Here is a 21,545-nt window from a genome sequence, read left to right on the forward strand (position 1 = left end):
GAGACAGGAAGGAACTGAGAGCTCGTTAATTGGGAAGCAGCAGGCATTTTATGGAGGAGGTTGTTTGTGTCTCGTATTAACAATACCACTTAAAACGCTTCTGCATCTCAAGAAGCAGTTGAGTCACCCTGTCAGAGCACCTGCATTTTGCAGGCTCTCAAACCTTACCCAAGTGCTTCTGTCCGGACCAGATGATCTCAGCTGGAGTATTTTAATCCCCAAAGAGCCAGAGGGGTCATCAGTCCCTCATCAGCCGCAGCGACCGGTGCGGGACGCGGTCCCACCGGTGACCCGAGCACGCCAGGAGGCAGCCACATCCAGACCGACCAGGAATAGCTCGCGACACCCACCCATGCCTCTTCAGCTACGGATCAGAGCTGGTTTTATTTCCTCTTCTTCTTAAAACCTCTAGCCCTTGTGCTACGCAGAAAGGTTTCACAAGCACAGCCTCAAGGGTCAGAAAAGCAAAGGCAGGACAGCAAGAAAAGGATTTGAAGAATTTAGCTCTTTTGTCCTTTTTTTGGCTTTTATATGGCAGCCGATCGCTGTCAGCTGCTCAGGGTGTCGAGCTCGGGCAGGGAAGCAGCCATTCTCTGACCGCTTCGGGGTGCCGAACCCCGGCACCACCGGCAAGCGCTCCGGCAGGTCGTGGCCATCCCAGGCCCGCCTGCTGCAGGGTGGGCAGAGGGACATTCCCAGTGGGAAGTGAAGCCGCAGAAAACAGGAGGAGGAAAGCAAGGGGAGAGAAATAAGCTGCCTCGTTCCTTGGCCGCGTAGCTGGTACCAAGGCATGGCATGCTCCGCTCGCCCAGAGCAGTCGCTTTTGTCGGGAAATTAAAGCAGGCTGTTTCACACGCGTGTCGAAGGAGGGGGAAGGAGAGGCAGGCGCTGGGCAGCCCGAGTCGGAGCCAGCACCGCCGCCGCTCGGCCCTGGCACCCCCGGCTGCTGACCCGCGTTTGTGCTGTAAGGAAAGCTCAGCATGCCTGGGCGTCAATAGTTAGAAATATCTATATGCTAAAATAGCTCGCTCTCTATATGCAACTGCTCTGTTGCCATCTGTAGTGGCTAAAAGTCACACCCCCATGTAAAGTTTTTGCAGACAAGCCCTGTGATCCATTTATACAGCCCTGCCCATTACCTCCTGACTTACACCTCGCTTGCAACGGCTTGCAGCCTGGTGATCTGGGATTGGAAATATTATTTCAAATCTGTTATGTCCTGCCTGGGAAAACAAGCTGCTATGAATCCCTTTGCTTGCAACAGGAGCCTACCAAGACGAGCAGCGGGAGCCCAGGGCAGGGATGCTCCTCACCAGCAGACAGTTACTGGTTGCAATATCGCTCTGTGGCTGGCTGGTGCCCTCTGCAGTTGTTTCTCTTTATTGTAAATGCAAAATATTAATAATATGAAGGGACAATTTTATTACTTGATGATAGAAAGTGAGGACGGGTGACATGTGCCTGCCTTGCCGGGTTTGGAGAAACATCGTGTGGTCCTCAGGCCCCTAAAATCCTGCCTGATGCGACCCTCCTTGACCTGTTCCTCCACTCGCACGCAGACGGCGTGACCAGCTCGAGGCAGTCACCCCGAAACCCTGTGGTGGTGGTGGGAGCCCAGCGAAGCCTCTGCCCACCCGGGTCTGCAGGGCTGCAGCAACAGGGATGAACAAGGCTCCCAACCCCAATTTAATAGGGAATTGCTGAAAAGTGCAGCGGCTCTGGAGCTGCCTCCGGAGCTGCTGGAGCCCAGCCCTGGGGAGCCTCCTCCCAGTTCCCCCCGCAGAGACCCATTCCCGAGGAACTGGGACTATTCCTGGTTTCAGAGACCTGTTTTCGAGGGCAGGTCCGTTTTACCAAATCGCCGCTCTGAAGGGGAACGTTAGCCTCCGTGCTCCAGCGCAAAGCCCTCAGTGCCAACGATCTCAACACGCTGCAGAAGCAGGGAAAGACCTCTCACGGTCACCAAAGCGTCCCATTCCCTGTCCACCACGGGCAAGGCTTTGGCCTGAGCTGGGAACGCCTTCCCCTGGGTGCTTTGCAGCAGGCCCATTTGCTCCAGCTTCACTCAGTTCGTGTCACCGTTGCCGGACAAAGAAGATGTAAAAGGCAGAATCAGGCTATTTCAGCAAAGAACAATGAACTTCATTTTGTTTTGCAGAGGAGTGTGTTTTCTATATTTATTTTTAAAAAATCAAATCTAGAATAGAAGCTGTCTTTAGGGTTTGGGGGTTTTAAGTAGGCAACTCAAAAGAACAGCTGAACCCCCCGAATCTGATAACCTTTCGGTGGTGCAACCTGAGGCTGTGCACAGGCACCCAGCAAATTACCAGGCAACTCATCCGAGAAGAGGAGCTGCGTATCTCATGGTCGCAGGATTTCACAAAACCTCACTGCTCCCAGCAGATATCTTCATTCTGAAAAGAAAATATCAACCCCCTCGCTGGAAAGCAAAAAAAACCAAGCTTCTGGCGAACAGCTGACAGGTAATGCCAGCGCAGGCTCGCGGGTTCATTTAGCACATCCCTGTGGGGTATTTACCTGCACACAGCAACCTCTTCAAAACAGTAAGGTAATAGCGCAGGACGTGGGCCCGCGCTGTGCCGATGCAGTGGCGCACACGTGTGCCTTCCCTCGGATTTCGGAGAGCCAGCCAAGCTGCCTGGGCAGTAAATACACTGTGCAGGGGTGCTTCGTTCTCCTGGGAGAGAGAGAAGTGGAAGGAGGTGCCTTAAATCTAGTTCTAAGTTAAAAAACAAGCTTGCTTTGCCTGAGTTGCTTTTTTTTCTGACCCATGGATATGGTTCTTTTTTGATAAAGTCCTTCTCTGGAAGTTTTCCAGGTCCGATAGGCACAGGGGCAATCCCTGCCTGCATCCTCTCCAGCTCTCTCTAGATGGGGATTTTCTCACTTTTGGTCCACTGCAAATTCATTACTTAAGCAAGCATTTCCTAAGGCCTTGTTAGAATAACTCATTGCTTCATCTTCTGCCAGCAGCGGGAGATCTTGCTCCCACACCTCGCTTAAGAGAGGTCCCCGGCACCTCCAGGCCGCTGCCCGACACACGTGCGCTGTCGGTAACACGAGTCGGTGCTGGCAAGTGGTGAAACCCCGCGGGCACACAGCGGAGCGGGTACCCAAACTGACATGATCTCTTTGAAATTACGTTTTGGCGCAGCTACATTTGCTGGCCTGGTTAGACCTGGGCTATACGGTATTTCTAGAAAATTGCATCTTCTGCTCATCTGTCAAGCAAAACATAATCTGGAAAAATCCATTTTAGTCATTTTAGTAATTTGAAATAGACCTGCGCCTCTCAAGAAGCTAAACAAGCTGCAGGCGTCCGGCTTTTCACTTCATCTGGGTGTCCCTAACACCAACAAACCCGTGCGTAACGCTTCAAAGACCACGGGCTCTTCGCAGCTGAAAACCTCCTCCAGGCAGGTGCGTTGTCCTCCTGCAAAAGTCAAGCGGTTTTTAAAAAAATCAGCGCACAAGCTCCGTCGATCACCGCGCCTAAGCGGGAGTTAGCAGCGGCAACTGAAACACAAGCCTGTTCCCGCTTTTATGCAAAACTCTCGGAAACCAAATCCATCCCTGAGGGAAGCTGTAAGGCTTTGCTGGGCTCGTCTGGAGGCAAATAGCCTGCGGGGCCGGCAGCTTCGGGGTGTCCGAAGCAGCTGAAACCAGCACTGCCGCTGGAGAAATAACGCTCTGAAGTTCCCTATTGGCATTTAAAAATATTTCAGCCGTCTCTGGCCCGATACCGTTAGCAGCGTGAGGGCTGGGGGCTCCAGGGGCCGGTGTGCAGAGAGAGGCAGAGCAGCAAACCCTCACCCGCTGCCCTCAGCCTTTCCCGTGCAAATCTCACGCTCGCTTCTCTCCTTACAATCCAGAAGCTGTTTATTTGAATTAAAGGCTATTTGAAACGGGTTGAGGCTCTGAAAGCATGACCTGGAGCATTTTTGTGTTGGATCAGGAAATGGAGTAAGATAACCTTCTTGGGATTAAATTTCTAGAGGAATAAAGTGAACCATTTCCCTCCCCCAGAAAAGCCTTTTCCTTTTCCCAGGGTATTTCAGGTCTTTTTTATGGTGTTTTGAAGGATACACTTACACTGAAACTGGAACAGAGCTAGTGTAACGTGAGCAGAAATCGCCCTCCCGAAGCCTGCTGGGTTTCGCGTGAGGCTTTGCTCGTGGTCGATAAGCTCTAAGCGCACAACGGGCACCAGTAATTCTGCAACGCAAACCGCGCGGGTAGAGGCCAAGCCCTCCCTCCCGCACACGGACTGTCGTCCCTGGGAAACCAGTTTAGCAGAAGCTTCATTCAAACGAAAACCGATCTATCAAAAAGCTGCCTAGGCTGCGGCAAAACCGAGTACGGAACAGGAAAAGCAGTTACACCTGTCAGGGCTGCCATTAATCCCATCCCAGAAACTCCGCAGCGACAGCCCCGGCCATCAAGCAACGCCTTCATGGCTTTCCCTCCGACACGGAGACGCCATTTCCCGTCGTTACAGGATTTAGGAACCCAAGGCACCGGCCAGGGACCTGCTGCTGATTTTGCAGGGAAGCGCTAAGACGGATCTTTACCGACATCAGCGCGATGACCCTGGTGCAAACCAGGAACGGGATGGAGCCCCCAAGCCCACCGCCGTCGGTGCTATTTCCCTCCTGTAACTATTTTCTGGGGCAGCGGGGGAAGCAGACGGCCCAGATGCGTTACGATTAAAGCTCGGTGTTCATTTCAGCGTAAAGCGGCTGAAACTGCTGCCCGTTTCCTTCCTTTTATGAATCCTGACCGGCGGTGTCTCTGCTTACACAGCAGGGACACCAGCACCCACTTGCCTGACATAAGGAACATTTAATCAAAACAAAATTCTCTTATTTTTCTCTTGATGCTTTCTGTGTGGGAGTCGATCCGTCAGAAAGAAGCTTCAAGAGCTCATGGAAATGTCATGAAAATGCTGTATTGTGCTACAAAAATATTAACTTTCTGGCTTTAAAAAAAAAAACAAAACACTGTTATCAAGTGGAAGAGAAAATCCATGCAGTTTATAGGCCTACTACAGCAGGACATTATTTGATTATTCAGTCAATTTTAAATGGCTTCCTGATACGATGCTTAAGGAAGTATTTTCACTAAAATCCACCCAGGACAAGAAATATTCTCATCTAATAAAAACCAACCGAAGCAAACAGTTACATTTACATTTCTTGTCCTTATAGCATTTTAAAATAATACTTAAAGATATCAGAAAGATTAAAAAAGCCTTGGATAGAATAACTAATCAAAATTTCTCCTGTCAGTCACCAGCACTTTGACGCGGGTAGCTTTGCCAGAGCGATTCCGTCAAGCCCCAACAAAGAGCAGCGGCAGCAGGAGCCCCTCGCAGCCGAACAACCCCCAGCGGCAGAGGCACTTCGCCGCCACGCTCCCGACGTACCGCTGGAGCACAGCTCGCGCCTGCCGGCCCGCAGACGGAACCGCTCTAAAACGTGGGTGATTGATACAAATCCAGATCTCTCTTCCAATTCAGTATTCTTGAATACCTCTCTTACTACAAACGTGTAAGAGGCTTCAGGGTTTTTCTTCTTCGCTTGATTCTCGCACTTGAAAACCGCCCTCTTCCATCTGGTTCCCGGAGCATCGGCGTCGAAGATCAGACCCGGGAGCTGCGCTGTGGCAGGAGACAGAGAGAGAAAAGGCACCTAAGTGCTCTTTTGGGATGTCTGGCTAACAAATAAGTTTTCTCAAGGGATGAAAGTTTTCTGAGAAAGTTTCTGCTTAAAGGCAAAAAATGTAAAACGTGGAATTAGAGGATAAAGAGACGGCTCTGAGGGACAACTCCCCAGGCTCTAATGGCGGCTTTAAACCAGTGTAACCTGCAACTCTGATACAGTCATCTTTGCCCCCGTGTATTTACCTCATTGAACGGCCCACAGGGAGCAAAGACAAACGCAAATCATAGCAGCCGTTCAGCCGCGGTCACCCTCGCCCGTGCCAGAGGCCCGAGGGCTCTCAGCCACCCTCCGCGCCGGCAGCGGGCCAGGAGCTGGCATGCGGCCCTTGGAGCGCTCGGCTTCCCTTCCAGGCAAAAAGAACTGACTTTCAAGGAACAAAAAAGGGGAAATAAAAAGAAGGAACACGAGCACAGGTTTTCTGAAAGCTCCTGAACGCAGAGAGCGGGTTCAGAGGAGGGCCACGGAAGCGATCCGGGGGCTGGAACGCCTCTCCTCCGGAGGGGGGCCGAGAGGGACGGGGTGCGCAGCCTGGGGGAGACCCTGCAATACGGAAAGGGGGCTGGTAGGAAAGACGGAGAGAGACTTTTGTACCAGGCCCAGAAGGGACCGGACCAGGGGTAACAGTTTTGAACTAAAAGAGGGCAGATTTGGATTAGCTGTAAGGACGAAATCCTTCACTAGGAGGGTGGCGAGGCACTGGCACAGGTTGCCCAGAGAAGGCGGGGATGCCCCGGCCCTGGAAGCGTTCGAGGCCAGGCTGGACGGGGCTTCGGGCAACCCCATCCAGCGGAAGGTGGCCCTGGCAGGGGCTGGGTCGTTGAAGGTCCCTTCCAACCAGCCCGTTCTGCGATTCTGTTGTCTTTTCCCAACACCTCCAAAGCGTTTCCAGCTCTGCTGCTTTCCTTCTCTCCAGAAGTCATTAGTAGTTAAAAGAATCCTTTGCTTTTGTTTTTCTCCTTTTGAAAAGGAAAAAAAAAAAATGACAGAGTGCTTCTACTTAATAGAAACAAAGTCAGTTTCGATTTAAATTTAAAATGGAAATAGACGCTCTTCTATTCTTCTCTTTTAAACTGCCTTTGTGCAGACATTGCCTTGAAGCCGTTTCGGATAGGACACACGACAGCAAGACGGAGCAATAAACAAAAGCAGAAGTTGCGAGGAGCAGCACAAGTGTCCCAGTACATCATCATTTAGCAATGCAAAAGTTGTTGGAAGAAGAGTTGTATTAGAAGTGCTGGGCTGACAACAAGTAACTACAGAGAATAAATCCTTTATATGGCACCGAGCTGCTAATTGCATTTACTGAAACTACAATTTGCAATGGTTACCATCTAACTAGTTTATTAAAGAGTAAACAGTGGGGAAGAAAAACATTGCTCTTGTTCTACACTTCTGTTTTAATGGCATGGCACAGCAAAACCAGGAACCTTATCACAGGGAAACATCTCCACCTCCTTTTCATAGAAAAGAAATTACTACAGAAGTAGTTACCATTTAATGAGTCTTCCCAGCAGGGGAGGGGGGGAACCAACCAAAAAAACCCAACAGAAAACCTTGCAAAATGCTTCTTGTAGGATACTTCATGACAGACCATTCCAGCAGGAGTCTAAATGCACCGATTCTAGGTTTTACCCAAAGTAGAATTTAAAAAAAAATTGGTCCGTGGGCTCTTTCTTTATTTTGGAAACAGTGCCAAGCTTTTAGTTGCCCATGCAAACATCAATCAGCTAATTCCCTTCACATTCTGCTGGACACCTGAGTAGTGGACATAGCAGCGTCCCACATTTAATCCTATTTATCCACATTTAATCCTAAAGTGTAATCTGATTACACTTTACCGAAGCATCTGCAGAAAGCGCTGCTTGAGGACATGCATCCTCCCCTCAAGCTAAAGTCAGAGTGAGCAGCGAGGGCACAAAGGCTTTTGAAATTTAACTGAAATTTAACTGAAGCTGAGTAACTAAGTTAAGAAAGTAATTTGCCACAGATCCGCTAGAACTGACATTTCTGCAGATGTGCAGTAAGCTATGGAAAAAGAGGATTGTTCTCCACCCCCCCTTTTTTTTTTTATCTTTTTTTTTTTTTTTTAAGATACCTGTGGCGGTGACAGCAGGGAGGTGACGAGCTCTTGTTGGCACAGCAGTGACACGTGTCAGTACGCTGTGTTACAAAGGGAAGCGTTTCCCCCACTGTTCATAACGCACAGCTTCGCTGCCGTCCATTCAATCGCTTCATGCCTTCAGGAAAGCTTTATGTGGCGTATTATTAAAATGGTTACAAATCCCTGAAATCTCAACAGATGTTTGCACTGACCTCCCAGGATTTCCCACCGTTTAACCAAGCACAAGCGCACCAGAGCAATTGCTGTTCCACGGGGGAACGGCTCCCTAAATCTCTCCCGAACCACTGCAGGGGATGACTGCAAGGCATCGACCAGACAGCGCACCCGGGACACCCGCGGTTTGGCAGGCGCCATGGGGAGGAGATGGGGGGCACCAGCCTTTCTCCCTGCACCGGCATTCACCGCTGAGACCCTCCTGTGGCTGCCCGGCAGCTGCTGAGCATCACTTCCACTGGGAAACGGACAGCTGCGCGAGAAATATCTGCCTAATTCTTCAGGGAAAGGTAAATCCATGGTCAAATCTACAGCTGCAATGGAAAGTAACCCTCGGGAACGTCTCCAGTGAGAAACCATCTGGCAGCTGGCAATGTTACCGGTGCCCCAGAGAAGATTGGTGAGGGAGCAGCAAAAGGAAACGGGAGAGTGGGAGCCACAGGGATGAAGGGCTGTGGGATTCTCTCACCTTCCACGCTGCAGGCAAGTCATAAGAAAAGGCAGGATCAAACTCGCAAGATCTTGTCTATAGGAAAACTTCACCCCCAGGGTAACCATAAAGCAAAGCCTGCAGAATCAGAAACACGTACTTACAGAGGAAAAAGCAAATATTTATCAGGAGTAGTGTCCCAGTTAAAAAAAAAAAATAAAAAAAAAAATAATCAATCTACCTTGTTCTAGTCCAGTCCCTTGGTTCCAAATACTTTTTCTGAATTAATTTCAGCTTTAATGTGTTGAACAACAAGCTGAATGAAATGTTTCCTTCTCTAACAGGAATCTAAACCTAAGCTTAAAGAAAAAAAGCTTCTGCACTCAGAAAGCAGCATTTCAGTACAAGAATCTGTTTTATTTTTACAGCGCAGTGATTGAAACAATGTAGAAATTTTACTTGCAAAACTGAATTTATATCACAATGTCTGTCAGAAGGCAATACTATGTGTTGTTTTGTTTTTAATCATAAAATATTTCTCTGGACACCAGAAATTACAAACTCTTAACACTATACACTTCACTTTAGAGACTAATTCGTCATAATTTAAATCTATCTTATAAACAATTTCTTTTAAAAAACATGTGGAAGATAAAAAGAACTCAAGTATTCAACTCAAGGCATTGATTATTATTATTATTTTCTTTTTTAAACAAAGATATTTTAAGAAATGTATCAAAATGATCACTCTGTGGGTATTCCAGCTACTAGTCAGGCTCTGTAACACACTGCTCCACAATTTCACGCAAGTTTGGATTCTCCATCGCAGCTGCCACTCTCTCTTTGTCATTGATTTGCTTGTTGACTGCAAAACATCACATGAAAAGAGAAGTCAGAAGCGGTTCCCAGCGGTACTTCACACACACTGCATCAGTAACACGACAAACGCCAGATATCAGACCGCAGGGAAGATTTTGCAAGCCTAGTGAATGGCTGGCTCAAAGACTGCGAAGATGCCGCTGTACAGTAACAGTACCTGGTGTCAACTTTCTTTTCCATTTTCTTTTTAGGTGGCAGATCCTATTTGCATAATATCCAAAACTGAAGTTCGTACAATAGCGGATAAAGCACTGTACAGGCAGACATTTAAGGTGCATGGCCTAGAACAGGAAGGTTGTGCCAGACACAACAGAAGGACAACAAGACAAGAAGGACAGGAGGGTGCTCAAGAGCCAGTAGTCAAAGGACAGAGGATTAATAGGAAACTGGGAACAGAACAAATGAAGGCTCAGTCACAAAAAAACAACCATCAGAAACCAAACATTTTTGTTACTTTTCCAGTTTAGGAAAAGAACGTAAGACGCACTAATGACGTGTCTTGAAATCAAGTGTGAAGTCTGTGACAAGTTAGTAGTCCAAGTTGTCCAGGTTCAATTTCTAATCATTTAATCAAAAGAACCCATTTTCCCCAAAGATACCTAATGCTTAAGAACAAAACAGCCTGGGACATTGCCCGGACAAGGGCTTTAGCAGTGTTTAAGCCAGTGATTGGCTACAGCTTTGAAAGACTTTTGATGTCCTGCAGGTCTTGCTTTAAACATTGACTGAGCAACATATATTTTTGTTATGATGATGTTAAGATAGCAAGACCAACCGGTCAGGAAGTTCTTCGTGTTAATTATTCAGCAGCACAGTAGCAACTTCTTTTGTTATAAACACAGCTCAACATCTGCAAGGACTGCAGGGGTTTTTTCTTTAAAAACCCAAAACACCAACAAGCATACATTCACAGTACCAATACAGCTTTTGAAACAGCCTCAACATGTGTCGTTTTAAAGCTTTGACAGTGTATTCATTTCTGAAAAGGACAGCAAGGTAGGGGAAGGAAAGGACTTCTCAAAAGGACACAAACACACAGGCTAAAGCTGCACTCATTCCTAAGCTCTACTTACTGTCCTCTTCAGTGGAATGTGTACCTTCAGATATGTAGATTTCCAGCTAGAGGAGAGATCGTTAATGTTAGATGCATACATCAACAGTTGAATATATTCATTACTGAAAGAAAAAAATTGTACAATATACATACAATGCAGATAATTCATGCTTTTAAAAACGTTCACAGACAACAAAAAGGGATCGATGACAAGAGCTGATCTTAGACTTCACTACAACACAATCACAAGACAATCTCCTCCCCCATTTCAGAGAGGCCCCAATAATCTTCCTTCAAAATTGCGGAGGCATTCATTTCTCACTAATATCAACCGCTCCTGTGAAAAACCAATTTCAGTTAGGCTACTGGAAACGGAGGGGAGAATTGGCACTACTTTCCCAACAAGTTCTCTGCAGGCCACAATTCAGGAACAATTTGTTTAAAAGTCAGCAGAAATGCAAGTGTCACTTGCACAAGCTAAGCACTCTTGGAAAGACATCCTTAGGAAGAGATTCCTAATAAGATATTCCTAGTAAGTTTTGCTCAATGATGAGAATCACAGATATTCTATTTGAAAATGGTAGCGTAACGCCGTATTCATTTCCCGCATGAGAACAGAGTATAAGACTAGAATCTAAACAGACCTAAATCACCTTAATGCATTTAACAGGCCTGGGAAAAACAACAAAAAAACCCTTCACACGTGTCGAGCTGCAAGGAGATCTCATAAAACTGATGTACCAAAGGAAAACCAAGTTAACAAACCCTATCCCTTTTATCTTATCTCCTTGAAGCTAAACCTATTTGTTACCATGTGTCCAGAATAACAAATCACTGTCTACCTAATTTTCTAGAAAGGTAAGTCTCGCTTTACACTGTTTAACTGGAATGATGAAGCTAGCAACATAAAACCAGAACAACCACCAAAAAAAAAAAATCAACACCAGAAATCCTAAGCTAATGAATTTATACTTTAAATTATTTCAGGCAAGTTTCTAGAGGTCTATAAAAGACTATATTTGTCATTAAAGTACTCTTAGTTCCTGCCAAGACCCAAACAGCTTTCTTTAAGGCCATATTAACCCCCTGTTTCCTATACAGTTTCTTACACTCCAGCAGCACAGCCAGGGCTGGCCCCTGTTAGGGACGGTATATTGAGCAGGGTCAGGCCCCTATGCCACCTATACAACAGTTCCTAAGACACAGGTCACGAAGAGATTCCCTCAATGCAGTTCCAGTTTTGAATTCTGCAGTTCTTCTAAACTCTAATGAACCTGCTCTGAAGTTTTTACTTCCTAGATGATGCCTACAGAACGTAGCGGAACTCCCCTCAACCGGTTTCTAACTGACGACAGAGTAGTTCTCTTGCTTTCACAGCTCACTCATGGAGGGCTGGTCCACTGGAGACAACCCTCAGATATTCCAAATGGTACAGCAGAGTCAGTAACTATCAATATTTTATATTTATGATGCTTAGATATATTGTAATACTGCAGAACGCCAAATTAAGTTTCCACGAGGCAAGAGTATGACTTCGACTCTTCGTAACATTGGATTTGGAAACGCCCTCTCTTCCGCCAAGCAAGACCCCGCGTGACAGCTGGTGGGGAAATCCCTTGAAACACAGTTTATTTCAGAAGTGCAGCAACAAATGGTCTTTTGTAAAGGAAAGGGAGAACCACAGTTCTTCGCAGATCCCTTCAGGTGCTACACTGTACTGCAACATTCACTCCCTCCCTAGGCAAACTACAAGCTTTAAGACGACCCCATCCTTAATCACAGCTTGCAAGTTACGTGGTCCTGCAGCAGGCACTTTTTTAAAGATAACTTGGGATACATTCATGTAGTTTAAAGCAAGTTCCAGAACAGATACTTTACCTTATGTCTAAAAGGCAAACATCTCTGAAGTTTTATTCTTAAACAAAGGCCTGTTTAAACAAAACAGATAAGAGATTTTCTTGTAAAATTCAAGGTTTGAGGTGCATTTTCAGAGAATCCATATTAAACAATCAAAAAACAGCAGTATAATTGACAACCTTCTCCTTTTGTATTCTGAGCAGCACGAGCCACAGAGGAGACTAATTTGTGGTTTGAGCCTTTGGACATAGCTTCTCAGTTGAGCACATACCTGCCTTACAAGCTTAGGAGGTCTCTGGTCTCTAAACACCTCCTAGAAACACTAAACATGGACAAATTCCTCCATTTCCAGCTTTCTTCTATATTTTTGATAGAGCTTCCTGGCTGTCACTGTGGCTGCATCCGTACTCAGAAGAATGCTTGTTCTGTTTTCTAACGTTTGTTAAAAATATCCAACACAAATTGCGTGAAGAACACAAGCCTGCGATGACTTGGGGGCAATTCAAGCTCATAACTTCACTATTTAACGTCTGACGTACAGACCGAGCAGAGGAGCGTTGTGGTTCATCTTTGGGAGCGAGACCCAGGTTTGGGGACGCCCCCACCACTAGCCCATTGCAGTTTCCCCGCAAGGCCTGGCTTTGCGAGGAGCTACGCACGGACAAAGCCATGCCGCAGCCCCAGTTTGTCCTCAGGCTGAGCTAGTGGTAACAGCAATAAAAAATACTCCCAGAAGAACTACCAGCTTAGAGTACTCTGCACAGATAAGGAAGTTTGGGAAAAAAAGCTGTTTACCACCTACATTCTTATATATACACTACCCAACTATTTAAAACAGTTAGCATAACCCTTTCCTGTAACAACAGCACGAGGAACTGCGCTTCAGAGGTCACACAATACCAACAATGACAGCACAACCAAGCAGACACCAAAGACCTGGCTGAAATTTTGGTGCTGAGAACGTGATTAGCACGAAATTTAAGATTTGACACGTACATCGTTGATCCTCAGGTCTAAGCCTTAACCCACTGACATTCCTAACAGGGTCAAACTGTAAATGAATTATCAGTTTGGCACGCTAATGCTTTACTATCTATGCTTTACTTTCTACATAAAGCTGCAAAGGTTTGTTTGGGCATAAATACATGTACTTCTTCATTAAATTGAAGACTTACTTTCCCTTAAATCTTTAAAATACGCTGAGAAATCTTAGTATTGATATAGAAGGGTAAGAGTCGCTAACCTTGGTACATTTAAACAAATCATTTCAGAGATCTCAGACGTGATTTTTCAGATGTGATCTCACCACAAATAATAAGGAAGAAAAAAAGCAAAATAAGCCAGTGTAGATTCTCATTCAACTTAATTGCTTTCAAACGTCTAACAGTCCGGCTTTTTTTCGTATTCTTGGATTGCACGTGGGGTTTTTCGTACATGTGCGGGAATAGAGAACAGTCCATAAGGTAAGGGAAAGATAAGGGAAACGATCATAAAGTTTTAACATTTCTTTTAAATTTAAGAGCTGACAAAATTTTTAATTTAACATTACTAAAACAATTTGGAAAACAAAGAAGGAATTCTGTACCACTTCCCAGTAGATTTTTGAGAGCTTTTCATTGAAGAGTTTCCCTAACTTGATAAGAACAGATGGATGTCCCCACATTTCATCTGGTTTTTGTTTGTTTGTATCGCTAGTAGGGTTCCCAAGATGAAACTCCTGGTCAAACTGCTGGCAAAGCAATACTGAATTTTAACTAAGACCAATGTTGTTTAGGCAACCTAAAATTAACTTTACACTCATTGTTACAGATTTAAGGCAACAGCAATCTTACCAATGAGAGTAGCCAAAGAGCAATGAGGTACTGTTGGTGTAAACCTGATGATAACCAGATATTCGTCTTCACCTATCTCTTGCACTTCAACACAGCTTTCCGTTACCACTTCCAGTTCTTCTAAAGTATTAGGTTTCTCTGGGTCCCGGATAGTACGGATTATATCTAAAGCAGAAGACAAGTGACCAACAATAAAGCAGCTTTCCTGAATTTAATAAAAGGTACTTTTATTACAAACCATCTTCCCAGCATTGTTTATTTTGCTCCTCTTCAGCAAAGGCAGAGCTGTAAATATCAGTGCTACATTATCTCACAAATTGCTTCCGAACTGCACAAAGTAGGGCATTTATTGTTCATTGTGCACATATTTTTCACATTCCAGTTCTAAACTTGCTACTATTTTTACAATCCCATTATAATAAATAGAAATCAAAACATGCCTATTAAAGGATATGTATTACCTTCAGGACTACAGGTCATTTAATGTTAACCTACCCAAAAGAGATACATAGATGTACTATTTCAGATAGGTTTGCTTGCCTTTCAGGTTTTTCAAAATCTAACTTATTAACAAGACAAGCCAGATTTCCTTCTCATCATCTTCTCTCCACTGCCCAGCCTGGGCCTCACAGATACGATTCTGAAGCCATCTTAAGGAAGGCCAATACAAAAATAATGCACTAATCCATATTTATCTGTATCAAGGGTCACTTCCTTAGCTTGTAAAATGTAGAGATCAACTAGTTTTAATATACCTGTAGAGAAAATAAGCAGCATTGCCTCTTATAGAAGCAACGTGTTCTGGGTTAGCTTCAGGAGGTTTCATCATACAATGAAACAGAATTACATTTATTGTTGCTTTTTCCATAGAGCAAAAGGTTTTAAATTAATATTCAAAAGCTACAATATTTGATTACAGGGCATCGAAAAAATAATGCACAAGAGAATATATGAATTCGGTAAGCTTCCTAAGAGCCTGAAAAAATAAGTCTCTGCACGTCAATGTATTTGCTGAGTAATGCAGCCCAGAAGGAAAGGCAGTCGGATCTCGAGCCTATCCACATCTGTGCCATGCCCCGGCATAACTTGAAGAGACGCTAATTTTGACAGCGAGGGCCAAACCTAGGAAGTTCCAGCTGTCACCTCTCACTCACTTCTGCCTTGTATGCCGTTGTTTGCCCCTTAGAAATGCAAGTACAAGCTTTTCTGGTGTAAATAAGGTAACTAAAGGGATACAGGTTAAGATCCACGGCGAGGTATTTTTAGCTAGCTGTAGTGATTTTCTTTTTAGCGTAGCCCTACCCATAGCTCCACTACGATAGCTAACTGTATTGCAAAAGCAAACGTGACACCAGCCTTCGCTGTGGTGCATTACTTCAGTCTATCTTCAGGTACAGACAGACGCGCCCAGCTCTCGAGAGCTGCAAAGCCGCTTCCAGTGCGTCCCTGCCATTAAGCCGACGGGCCCAGCCTCTCGGCAGGCATCACAGGCACAGTACAACATGGCACCAATATTGCTAATATTATTTCCAGGCAGGAAGGAAGCAGGCAGGAACGGGAGTTCATGTCTGTCTGGACTCCATCCGTGCAGGCATACCCTAAAGCCTCTCACCGGGGAGGGAGGAGAAGACTTGGTTTTGTACAGCTGTGTATGCTTTCGCTCCTGGTACTCACCCCACCTTCTCAGAACCTCTCACCCTCCTGCGAGGGCTACTCAAATTGCTCTCAAAACCTAGGTAATCCTTTCAGCAGGTCTGGGAAACACTTGCTGGCCAAATTAAGTTGTTGTCACTCGTACCATAAAACAAAATTTGGCATGAATGAGAGAACTTAGCCCCATTCCCTAATTTCCAGGGAAGCAGACAATTGCTCGAATCATTCTGAAGCCCCTAGCCTCTGTTTCTCTGTCCGCATCGTAAGGATGTGATGCTGCTGAATCACACACCTAGAAGACACGGTGGATGCCACAAGGCTATTTGTTCTGGGTTCCCAAAGAATCGATAGCTGTCCCCTCAATTACATTAGGGATCATGATGGTAACAAGCAAACAAACTGTCTAGCTTTATTAGAATGTTTTCCAGCAAACAGATTAATAGTCTCATTTGTCAGACTGCTAAAAAGTGTTGTCACCTTTTTTCCATTGTTCGGTCTCTAGTATCACTTTTTACTTGAAGTCTTAGACAACTACAGAAGTCAAGCCAAACAAACCATCTCAATGAAAACAGAAAGACTACTTAAAGAAAAATGTTTTTGATCCTGCAGCATCTAACCCCATTTGATTTTAAGCAGGGGAATTCTCACTGAAATGACTTTTGATGTTTTATCCATAAGAATAGAACAGTTCAGTTGGAAGGGACCTACAACGATCATCTAGTCCAACAGAAATTACTTCATATATAAATACAACAGAAGTATCTTCACAGACACAGTTCCTTGTAATTTCTGATACATGTCTTCCTGTATTTTTAAATTTTACCCTCTTTCTATGTGAAAAGTCCCACTTAAAGAAGAAATCAATTACTTCACCAAGCAGTGAGAGAAACAGTGAAGTTGATTTAGTCCAGCAGTACTTCATGGATGTCTCTGGTCTTTTAAATCTAAATTTTACACAGACAGATGCTTTAGTTCTGCAAAGATCATGCACAAGCACAACCCCATGGATGAACTGAAACCAACAGGACTACTTACATGCTGAAGGTTCATAACCTAAGCTATTAGTTAGAACCACTGGTGTTTTAAAGTACCTAAATTTAAACATCACTCAAGTTTTAAAGTTTAGTTTGTTTGACATTGTTTCCTCTTTTATTCTTTTTAGATAAAACTGTGTACAGTGCTGCATGAAATCCTCACACTACTCATAATTGCCTACAGAATAACAGTGGCTTGAAACAGCGTTTCCAGAGGTGAAACCTCTCCATATTTTACAAAAACCTCAGTCATGCAGTAACAGAAATCTCCATTTCGCTGGACTATCTGGCTGACCTTTCTGGCGTTACTTGCCTTTCCAGGTGTGTCCAGCTCCTCTTCTCTCTAAGGTGATGAAACACTAAGGGAACTCCCCCCAGCGCAGGGACCGAGGCACCCAGCAGCCACCCAGACCCCTTCCCAGATGCTCCGGAGCTGGGAAGCGGCAGCATCGCCCACCACTCAGGCGGTGCATTAGGACCACTCGCTCAGCGCACTCAGGACCCTAACAGTGACCCTGGCACAGGCTCCATCCCAAGGTCACAGCATCCACCCCGTCTCCAGACGGAGCCTGGGGCTGGCGGTGTGGCTGGGGAAAGCCAGCAGCCACCCGGGACAGGCCCTCGCCCTTCCCTTAACACCTCCTGGACCAAGGGTAACCCCTCCCCACCCCCCTGGCAGGGATCCCAGCTCTCAAGCAAGCCAGACAGACTGGGGTCCTGCCCCCCACCAAGAGCGGCCACCTTCGCCCCAGCCCCTCAGGGACCCCGCAGTTGTGCCCCCACACGCTCCGCCCCAGGGCGCAGCGCTCGGACCCCACACGGGCTGGGCAGGGCCTGGCTTCCCCCCCCAATACCCCCACGGGCACAGCACCAGCGGCCCCCAGGGCCCCTCACAGGCCCCCGCCGCCCCCGCCCCGCAGACCCTCGCAGGCCCCTCACGACTCTCGCCCCGCCGAGGGACGACCCTTGACCCCCCAACAACCCCACGACAGTCACCGTAAACCTCGAGCGCCTTCTCCTGCTCCATGGCCTGATTCCGCGGGGCATGGCAACCCCTACGCAGCCCGGAGTACCACAACACCCTGCTCAGCGTGTGCGACAGCAGCCCCAACACCAGCGACATCCTCCCGCTCCGCCATGGGAGAGCGCGAAACGGACCCCGGCGGCCACCGTCCGCCGCCGCCGCCAGCGGGAAGCTCCTCGGGGGCGGGGTTAAAAGTGCCGAGGCCCCGCCCAGAGGCGGGGACAGGCTCTTATAGGACTGTGGGCGGGGCCATGCGCGGATGCTCCGCCCAGGGGCGGGGAGAGGGCGTGGTTAACCGGTCCCTCGGCGTTGGCGGGATTTTACCGTTCCTGCGGGGTCTCATCGCGCTGCCCGGGGTTGCTGAGCCCCCTCCGGCCCCTCCGAGGGGGCTCAGCAACCCCGGGCAGCGCTGTCGGCTCTGCCTGGGCTCTGTGGAGCTGCCATGGCGCCGGCAGAGGTTGGATAACGGGAATTAGGGGTAGGTTTTGAGCTTCTTCAGACGGCTCAGCTGTGCGCAGAAGCGCGCCCCCAGGTGCTGTGGTGAACGTAAAGGTCCCCGGAGGCAGCCGCCTGCCTTGATCTCACCGCCCGCAGGGAGCGAAAGTGGCGGCAGCCCCGTCCCCGCCCGCCTCCCCTCACAAAGACTACAGCTCCCAGCGCGCATTGCCGCCCCGCCCGCCGGCTCTGGGCTGCGGTGCCTGCTGGGAGTTGTAGTCGCGCCTCGGTACTGGCCAGCGCTGTCAGCTGACCGGAAGGAAGGGCTGCCCCATCTAAGATGGCGGCGGGTCGGGGTGCGGGTGGCCGCTAGGCCGGGTGTGGCGGCCCTCCGTGAGGAGAATGGAGGGGGCGAAGCGGGAGCTGCGCGTATTGCTGGCACCCCTGTCGGGGGAGGCGCAGGGCTCCCTGCGGGACGCAGCCCGGGTCCGGCTGAGCAGGGGCCAGGACGCTCTGGGCAGCCTCCTGGTCCCTGGTGGGATCTACCTGGAGTCCCTGGTGCCGAGCGGAGGCGGCCGGGCCCGGGGCAGCGTCCTCCCGGGAGCATGGGCTGAGTAAGTGGCAGGGGGCGAGCAGGGGAAGGGGAGGCCGGGAGGGGTCCCCCGGCGTCGCTGCGCTGTGGTGAGAGGCGCCGGGCGGACCCCAGGGGCCGAGGGCGCGCCCCGGAGGGGAGCAGCCCTGCGCAGGGGAGGGCAGGCCCTGGAAGCTGCCGGAGACTGAGGGGGACTTCAAACCCTGCCTTGAAATGGGAGGCGCTCCACTTAAAATCCCATTGCTGGAGGGGACGCTGATTTATATCTACTTATTTGTTTGTGGGTGTGTTCATTACAGTAGATCAAAAAACAAAAAGAAGAAAATTCATCTGGTTTTGTAGAGCTGCTGGCTTATAATTTCATAGCGTCCTGACTGCCTGACTTCCTTGTCTGCTGGTCAGGGGCAAGCTCTTGTGCTTGTGACACTCAGCAATCACAAGATGTTTTCAATCTGCTTCAGTAGCTTTTAATGCTGAGTCAAAACCGCAGTCACATTGCATTTCTAAACATCTGCAATGTCAAGCAATACCGACACTGTTACAGTGCTCTAGCCTTATGTTTCGCTCTGCCCCATCCTAAGTGGCCTTTTGGCTGTTTCCTCTCTGCCTGCTCCCCTCTCCATACGCGAGGAGATGTGGAGGCAGACACCTGAAGAGTTTCTCAGCCCGAGCAACGGGGAGGCAAAATATATGGAAATGGGCAATGTGCTCCGCTTCTCCCTAGCTGACAGTGCTGGTGTTCCTCCTCCTAAAAGAAGTCCTGAAGCAGAGCATCGCTCACGTGGCATGTGTCAGGGATGACTAAAGCAAAGAGACGCACAAGGATAGAAAAATGCTGTGTTCTTGAGAGGAGGAGAAGTAGGGATTCCTCAAGCGCTGTCTTGCGTTGCAGTCTCTGCTAGGGATGAATTATGTTCTCGTATTGGGAGGGGAGGGGGTGGTGGCAGAATCTTTGCTGCAAAAGATTAAAATTATACTGTCCATCATTAGCACACTTCCAGAACTGTTCAATGTATGAAATGTGGAAAGAGAATAAGGTCAATAAACATACCGAATGTTGTGTCTTCAGCTTCATGTGGGAGAACAGAGAAGATGATGATCCGCAAGCAGACAAGACAAAAATACTGGCTCTTAGTAAAAGTCACGAACTGTTTGTCTATGAGTTCACTATAGAAGATGGAAAATACAACCCAATTTCCCTGCACAGTTGTAAGGAAGATACACTTAAAAAGCTCCTTGAAGTTAAAAACATTAGTGAGTAAATTTCAATGTGTGTTCCATATTTGCAGTTATTGTAGGTCTAACTCTGCTTCGCCTAGTGAAACAAATCGAGGCGGTAGGATTGAACACTAGGGAAGTGTCAAATACTTTCACACTGATTGAAAGTGATAAGTAGCAGTGTTAATGAACTTGCAAAATAATAGTGACGTTTCTGTATTCAAAGATGACGTTGTTAGAGGGAACTAAACTGTCATAGGGTAAGGTGTTCAGAAGATACAAAGTTAAAAATAAAGCTTAATAAAACATATTCATGCAACCCTGCTATCTCAAACTTTCCCTTTAATATTGGAATTGATGGCAAGAAAATGTAGAGATAGGGCTCCTCATTACTCTAAAGACTAATTCTGTGTTTAACCTTGTGTTCTATGATTAGCAAACGTAGGGTACAGTTGGAATGCACTGTCTTTCCAAGACCTAGACCTTTGCTGTTTTACATGTTCTTAAACAGTCTCCATTGCTGAAGTATTTTTATTTCCAAAAATTGTAGTTTTTATTTTCAGTGCTGACTGAAATACTATTTTGTGATGATTTTTTGTGTTCTTCATACTATTGTCCACTTAAAAAGCCTGCACTGTTTTAGGAAACTGTTCTAAAATTAATGCTACTGACATAGAAAGTGAGATTTAAAACAAACAAGCCCCCCCCCTCCCCCCCGCCAATCCCAACTTTTATTAGGATGGTAGCAGAGGCAATGAATTTGAGCTGTAATTTTCTTGAGATATCTTTACAAATCAAAAGTACCAGGTTGCTATAATCCTAAAATATCCTTAAATTTACAGGTCTGTCTTCAGTTTTCTCTTTGAGGATACTGTCTTTTGAAAACAACAAATGCATACTTCTGCTCAATAACTTTATTGTTGTGCGTCTTACCTTTCCTGGAAAGAACTCGCCCTTAGAGACATGTGACTGCTTTACCCTTGATTTGCCTCCGCAAGTTTTGGAAAGAATAACAGACACGCACTTCTGCAGGGGGATCCTGTTTCTGTTAGATAGTTCTGGCTGGATTTGTATCCTTTGCAGTCGAGACTAGCTCTCAGTGTAAGTGATCGGGAAGAACAAAGTCATTTTTCTATTCTGTCAGAGCTAAGCAGAAGTTTCTTGACAGACATTCAAGCGCCTGTTTTGAAGATGCTTCCCAGAAAGGGGTTGTGTAGCAAAGTGCTAGTTAATGTAGTAAAAACCGCCATAGTTGTGTCAAATGTAGTTTCTCAACGTGCCACTGGAAATCGGTTTTACACCGGAGTAATGGTTTTCAGCGTTTTTGGTATGCGGATCTGTGTATAACAGGCTCGCGTCTACTGCCACTAGCCTTTCTTTTCTTAATTAGGTCCTTTAGAAATATCTACAGATGTGCAGGGAATCACAGCTTGGAAACCAGGTGACTCTCTTCTGTGT

At 46.9% G+C, this 21,545-nt stretch overlaps 2 protein-coding genes across 22 annotated transcripts in view; one reads left to right on the forward strand and one right to left on the reverse strand.

Annotated features, from left to right (window-relative positions):
* Positions 1–2,919: 2,919 nt before the first annotated feature.
* On the reverse strand, positions 2,920–18,031 carry CIAO2A (cytosolic iron-sulfur assembly component 2A). Of its 8 annotated transcripts, none has more exons than XM_082322539.1 (9): positions 17,815–18,031; positions 14,824–14,913; positions 14,132–14,293; positions 12,321–12,370; positions 10,462–10,507; positions 8,751–9,374; positions 7,840–8,647; positions 5,447–6,700; positions 2,920–3,454 (listed from the first exon to the last, which is right to left on the reverse strand). In XM_082322539.1, exons 1-6 carry the CDS (start codon positions 17,939–17,941, stop codon positions 9,277–9,279), a joined length of 573 nt encoding a protein of 190 aa, XP_082178665.1. In that variant the 5' UTR covers positions 17,942–18,031; the 3' UTR covers positions 2,920–3,454; positions 5,447–6,700; positions 7,840–8,647; positions 8,751–9,276. The 8 variants fall into 8 exon arrangements, with proteins under 8 accessions (XP_082178665.1, XP_082178664.1, XP_082178668.1 ...); XM_082322538.1 differs by lacking the exon at positions 2,920–3,454 and having other exon boundaries at positions 3,798–5,680; positions 5,927–6,700; XM_082322540.1 differs by lacking the exon at positions 2,920–3,454 and adding an exon at positions 3,799–4,236.
* Positions 18,032–18,615: 584 nt separating this feature from the next.
* SPG11 (SPG11 vesicle trafficking associated, spatacsin) overlaps positions 18,616–21,545 on the forward strand; it is a 37,124-nt gene continuing 34,194 nt past the window's right edge. For all 14 annotated transcript variants that reach the window (XR_014229172.1, XR_014229173.1, XR_014229174.1 and 11 more), the window contains exons 1-3: positions 18,616–18,891; positions 19,939–20,123; positions 20,930–21,157. Coding sequence is in view for 8 of the 14 variants with exons in the window: in XM_082321538.1 (XP_082177664.1) it covers positions 18,680–18,891; positions 19,939–20,123; positions 20,930–21,157 (625 nt within the window). In the remaining 6 variants the exon portion in view is untranslated. The remainder of the gene's footprint in view (positions 18,892–19,938; positions 20,124–20,929; positions 21,158–21,545) is intronic.

The sequence above is a fragment of the Platalea leucorodia genome, assembly GCF_965183815.1.
Source record: "Platalea leucorodia genome assembly, chromosome: 9".
Classification (NCBI taxonomy): domain Eukaryota; kingdom Metazoa; phylum Chordata; class Aves; order Pelecaniformes; family Threskiornithidae; genus Platalea; species Platalea leucorodia.

What these genes read in the sequence shown, in the direction of transcription:
- CIAO2A (XM_082322539.1), bottom strand. Translation starts at nt 17,941, where the DNA reads ATGTCGCTGGTGTTGGGGCTGCTGTCGCACACGCTGAGCAGGGTGTTG. An exon ending in AGTGACCCTTGATACAGATA is followed by an intron (nt 14,294 to 14,823) that starts AATATGGATTAG and finishes CTGCTTTAGATA; the next exon opens with TAATCCGTACTATCCGGGAC. An exon ending in ACATTCCACTGAAGAGGACA is followed by an intron (nt 9,375 to 10,461) that starts GTAAGTAGAGCT and finishes GATGTTTTGCAG; the next exon opens with TCAACAAGCAAATCAATGAC.